The 6,000-nt window shown below is 38.0% G+C and overlaps 1 protein-coding gene across 1 annotated transcript in view; it reads left to right on the plus strand.

Annotated features, from left to right (window-relative positions):
• The window catches only part of LOC109931079 (transmembrane protein 135-like), a 383,770-nt gene extending 381,457 nt beyond the window's left edge, over positions 1-2,313 (plus strand). Inside the window, exon 8 of the mRNA XM_048598395.1 lies at positions 853-2,313. Coding sequence (XP_048454352.1) covers positions 853-1,021 — 169 coding nt within the window. The 3' untranslated portion in view covers positions 1,022-2,313. The remainder of the gene's footprint in view (positions 1-852) is intronic.
• The last annotated feature ends 3,687 nt before the right edge of the window (positions 2,314-6,000 follow it).

Below are 6,000 nucleotides of genomic sequence, written 5' to 3' on the forward strand. Positions count from 1 at the left end.
AGACTGGTAACCAGCATTGCCACAATGTCAGTCTCCTTGCTATGAGGCCTACAAATGGCTCCTCTCTGTGGCAGAAATGCATGAATTCTTGAAGTTTGAAAGCTGAAGCACAAGAGATAGTTAGCTCTGGTGCATCAAGAATATCACAACTTCATTGATGACCTGAAGTCTAAAATGTAGTATGGTCAATGTAAATTACAGATGGTTTCAGTTACAAATCACCAATGTTTCCCTTGTGCATTGGAAGCATAAATTCACCAATTTTTTGATTATCTGGTTTAATTTCTGGATTATGGCCATTGTAAGTAGTTAATTTTTGCATTAATACTTTTTAGGGTCTTCAATTTTGTATATATTTTTTCCTTCGGTATTCAAATTTTTGATTTGTGTGAGTGAGCAATTGCATGCCCACCAGAGGTCTGTTGTACATCACTGAAGTGGCCATACTTCATGTGTAATGCTAAGCATTGAATACTGGCAAGTTATTCTGTCCTCACTCAATGTTAACACATGGAATTTCCAGATAGGCACTAGGCAATTATCTGGATTTTGAAACTTGTATAATTGTTTCCATTCCTTAACCTAGGGGTGTTAAAACCACAAAAAGTATTTCAACTGCTGCCTAACTGAGATTGCTAACTGAAAACAGACTGGGAATTACGTGGTAATATATCTGTAACAATGCCATCAGGGAGCCTTAGATTTAAATTTCAAGATTAAATCATTTCCAACCTCAGTCCTGATCTGTATTTTTTAAGGAATGCAATGACTTACCACATTAGAAATTTAAAGACTCAGTGCTGCTTGTTTGCATTTTATTTCATGAATATGTTGTTGATTCCCAAATGTTAGGTTTATTGTTGGAAAGGAAGAAATTCCAATACATCCAGTTTTGGCAGAACCGCGGAATATCAGTGTACCCAGTGGTCAGACTACTGAGCACCAGGCGTTAGAAGATCCAAACAAGAAGACCGAGAAGTCTTTTCTAGCCTTGACTAGACAACTAGTTGACAGAATGTAAGAAAATATTTTAATTACCAATCATGTTTTTTTTCTGTGTGAGACATTACTTCAATTGTCTAACAATGTAAGCATGAGACCATAGGAAAAATATTTTTGAGCAAGTCAAGATAACCTGTGGCACTGTTCATTACGTTATCTTTAGAGAGAGAACAAAGTTTTAGTAGACACCATCTGCATGGTCAATTACGAAATAGTTGGATTTCAACATCTAAAATTTAAAAAAGAAATCAAAATCTAAACTCAGAATTGCAAAGTTTGAAAGTTTATTTGATTCAGCTAATACATTGGGCGCTTAGGCAGATTAGAAGTAGGTTGCAAATTTATGCATTCTCCACAAAAACAATGTGATAACCAGTCCTTTAAAAAAAGACTTTCATTTAAAGGGAGACTTACAATTAGATAGTGCCCTTCACACTTCAGGAGATACCAAAGTGTTTAGCAACTAGTTTAAGTATTTTTTGAACTGCAGTTGTGATGCATGTAGCACAGCAGCCAATATGCACGACATGAGCTTCCACAAAGAGCAATGTGATAATGACTAGATTAATCTGTTTTGTGCTCCTGATTGAGGAATAGCTATTAACCAGACCACTGGGAATAAATCATCAGCTTGTTTGAAAAATCATGCCAAGAGGTTTTTCGTCTGCTTTACAGGCAGAAAGGACCTCCATTTAACATTTAGATCTGAAAGATGGCGCCTGCAACAGCGCAATACTGTTTGTACTGGATTTGTGTGTCGGCATAGATCTTTGTGTTCAAGCCTTCTCACGTGGAGACTTCAGCCCCATAACATTTGATTCAGAACCACAAATGCTGCCAACGGAATTTAAGATTTTAGATACAGACCAATAAAGCTATATCAAACTGGCCAGATGCCTGACTGAGGGTGATATATCATTCACTATTTAGGAAAGGGAGAATTACTTTAGTTAGTTCTTATTTTTTGCTTCAGTTAGCTCATCTTACAAGAGTTTGGTGTGATTTTTGTTTGCAGCCAAGCTAAACAGGTCACTTATGATATGAAGTCATGATTTTTTTTCTCAATTAAGTATAATTTTACAGCAGCATTGATGTTGTGACTTTAGAGATTGTCAACAGATGTAATTTTCTGTAAAGTGCATGTGGGATGGTCAATGCAAAGTTTAAATGTAAATGTTTCAAATAACAAGGGCAGAGAAGAAAAAGTAATTCACAACATGTATATAAAATCATCGTAAACTGAAATTGTGATTAAATGGTGAAGTGTTACAGAAACTTTCTCTCTGACCTCTAAATTAAATGAAGAACTTTTAATTTCTGTTTCTTATTTTGCATGCATAAAACAGGCAACACAAATTTCTTTTGAAGATGTTAATTTAACGTACTAAATAGTAAGTTGTTGACGTGCCATTTGTGGAATATGGGATGCTAAGTGAAAAATGAATCAGATCTTCTAACAAAATGAGAAACAGAGATAATTTGAGATACATTTGTGGTTTTGTAAATACCAAATTGAATTAAGTACGTCATACTAGCACATGTCTCAAAGGATAGTCAGGGTGATTAATCTTCATTATTATAGTGGAGATGAAGCAGGCTTGAATGACAAGTCACGTCTAAAAAACAGACAGTATGACCAGCAGACAATGTTATATTAGATGTTTCAAAAGTCTTTATTGCCTAGAGTCAAACGATTGTGATCATAAGAAAATGAATAAGGGGTCTTGTATCTACCATTGTTTTATTGAGGCCAACACAATAGAACCAGAAATAGTTCAAAGAAGTCTATAGTAATTGACATTGGGATAAGGTCTTCAATTGCAGTATTAACTTCAAATTTTCTAATCTTGGTTGTAGTGGGATTCTGACAATAAATGTATAAATATAAAAGCCGATAAGGATAGGAACACTTGTTACTAATGGGATCCCACTTGCCAGTTGGCTAGATGAAATGGCTGTTCTCTACCACGAACAGTTCAAAACCAGCTTGGACGTGGTGGTAGTATTTCTTCTGGTTTAAAATCTGACATTTTTGCACTTGCTGCTTTCTTAATGCAGCCCAATCTTTGTCTTAAAAGAATGTCGAAAAATGCTGGAAATCCAATGACCATTCATCATATCTGGGAGAAGTTAAAATTGTAATAGTTTTAAGCGGGATAAAAAAGGAGGAAGATGAAAACAGACATAGGGATAATGCAGAGATTTTTTGAACATTCATGATTCGTGGACATCACTGGCAAAGCTAAAATTTAATCTCCAAACCTAATTGTTTGTGTGGTGAGTTGCCTTCTTTAACTGCTGCAGTCTTTGGGGTGTAGGTACATCATAAGTGAATGTGCAAAAACTGGGCGGATGGAACATCATGTGGAAAACCTGAGGTTTTGCCCTTTGGCAGGAAGAATCAAAGAACTGAATATTATTTAAATAGAGTGAGACTGCAGAAAGCTGCAGCACGGAGGGATTTGCGGGTCCTTGTACATGAATTACGAAATGCTAGCATCCAAGTTCATTGGGGAGCAGACAATGCAAATGGACCATTTGACTTTATTTTAAAGCGAATAAAGTATTAAAATAGGAGACTTTTGCTAAAACAATACAAGGCACTAGTTAAACCACAGATGGAATACTGTGAACAGTTTTGATCCACTTATCAAAGGAAATGTAAACTGGCATTGGAGGCAGCGCAGAGAAGGCTCACTGGATTGATCTCAACTGTGGAGTGATTTTTTATGGGAGAAGCTGGAGTATTATGAGTAGGATATGCCTGTACTCAATAAGTGACCTTGTTGAAACATACATGATTCTTAGGGGGCTTGACAGAGTAGATGCAGAGTGGTTGTTTTTCCTTGATGAAGAGTTTAGCATCAGAAGGTATAATCTCACAGTAAAGTGTCAGTCATTTCAGACAAAGATGAGGAGGAATCTCTCCTCTTGGTGGATAGTGAATCTGTGGAGTTCTTTATGGCAAAGGACTGCCATGGTTGGATCCATATATGTGTTCAAGGTTGAGAGACAATTTTTAATGTCTAAGGCAATCAAGAATTATGGGGATAAGGCATGAATGTGGAGTTGAGGATTATCAGATCAGCCAGGATCTCATTGAATGGTGGAACTGATTTGATAGGCGGAATGGCCTACTTCTGCCCTTGCACGTAAAGGTCTTGCATATTGGTTGTTGACAAGAGCCAGACTATTTATCGTTATGCAAACAGGCATGGACTGAGCTCTGATCCCTGTAGTACCCAACCTGTTCATTCCAGTTCTCTGCTTTCTGCCTGATAACCAAACCTCAATCCATTCCATTATATTTCCTTAAATCTCATGTCACCTAATTTTATTTTACTAAGTTCCTGTGTGGTACCTTATCAAAGGCATTATAGAAATTCAAATATACCAGATCCACTGAGTCTGCTTTATCATTGCTATAAATAATGTCCTGAGAAAACTGCTTAAGGTTTGTTCATCATTATTTCCCTTTCATATATCCATGTTGACTCTGACCAATTTTACCACCCTTCTCTACGTATCCAGTTATCCTATCCTTCGTATTGAAGTCTAATATTTTCCTGACTATCAAGGTCAACTAACGGGTCTATTAGAACTAACAGTTCTCCATTCTATCTCTTACACTTTTCTTAAATAGTAGTGTTATATGTTCTACTTCACAGTCCACAGGAACCTTTCCAGAATCTATAGAATTTTTGAAAGATAACTGAAAAGAGTGCACTCTTTCTCTCGGCACGTTCAATACTCCAGAATTAACCTCATTGCTCCAGGGCATTTACCAGCCTCGAATTTGGTTAGCTTTTCAAAAACTGGCTCTTTACAAATACTCGGAGATAGCAAGAACTGCAGATGCTGGAGTCAGAGATAACACAGTGTGGAGCTGGAGGAACACAGCAGGCCAGGCAGCATCAAAGGAGCAGGAAAGCTGACATTTTGGATCGGGACCCTTCTTCAGAAATGGTGGCGGGGGGGTTGGGGAGGAGGGAGGGAGCTGGGAAATAAATAGAGGAGGGGTAGGGCTGGGGAAGGTAGGTGGGATGGTGATAGGTGAGTGCAGGAAGGCAGTGGTGGGGATTGGTCAGTGGGATAGGAGGGGCGGATAGGCGGGAGAGAAGATGGACAAGTTGTGTCAAATCAAGGAGGCGGGGATGAGAGGGAGGGCTGGACATGGGATGAAGCCGGGGGGTGGGGAGATTTTAAAACTGGTGAAATCCATGTTTAGGCCATCAGGCTGTAGGCTCCTGAAGTGGAATATGAAGGTCCCGACCCGAAATGTCGACTTTCCTGCTATTCTGATGCTTGCCTGGCTAGCTGTATTCCTCCAGCTCCACGCTGTGTTATCTCTTTACAAATACTGATTTCTTTCAGTTCCTTAGTTATGCAAGTCCATTGATTGCCTGGTATTTCTGAGAGGTTTTTTGCAGCAAAGACCGACATAAATTAGCAGTTTAGTTTCTCTGCCATTTTGCTGTTTTCCCCTTTACATTTTCCTGACTCCATTTGTGATGGGCCTGCATTTGTCCCAGTTAATCATTTTCTTTTTGCATATCTAAGGAAGCTTTTACACTGCACCTTGATGTTCCTCGTTTGTATTAATAATCAGTTTCCCCTTTCTTTATCAATTTTTTAGTCCTGCTTTGTTGTGTTCTAAACCAACGCTAGTTGTCAGACTTGCCAGTTTTTCTGGCATTCTTGTAATCTGCTTCCTTTGATCTAATGCAGATTTTAATTTTAGTTCAATGTGGTGTGTGTACGTGCATTTGAAAAATGTATGTCTACTGTAGACTATGTAAAATTTCTTTAAATACTAGCCATTGCCTGTCTACCATCCAGTCTTTTGTATATTTTCCCAATTCATCGAAGCCAACCTGACCTTCATACCTTAATAATTTCCTTTTGGATCTAAGGCCCTACTTTTGGAATGAACAATATTGTGTTCAGTCTTAATATGAAATGCTATCAAATTATGGTCACTATTTCCCAAAGGCTGCT

This window comes from Rhincodon typus, chromosome 6 (assembly GCF_021869965.1).
Source record: "Rhincodon typus isolate 14 chromosome 6, sRhiTyp1.1, whole genome shotgun sequence".
NCBI lineage: Eukaryota > Metazoa > Chordata > Chondrichthyes > Orectolobiformes > Rhincodontidae > Rhincodon > Rhincodon typus.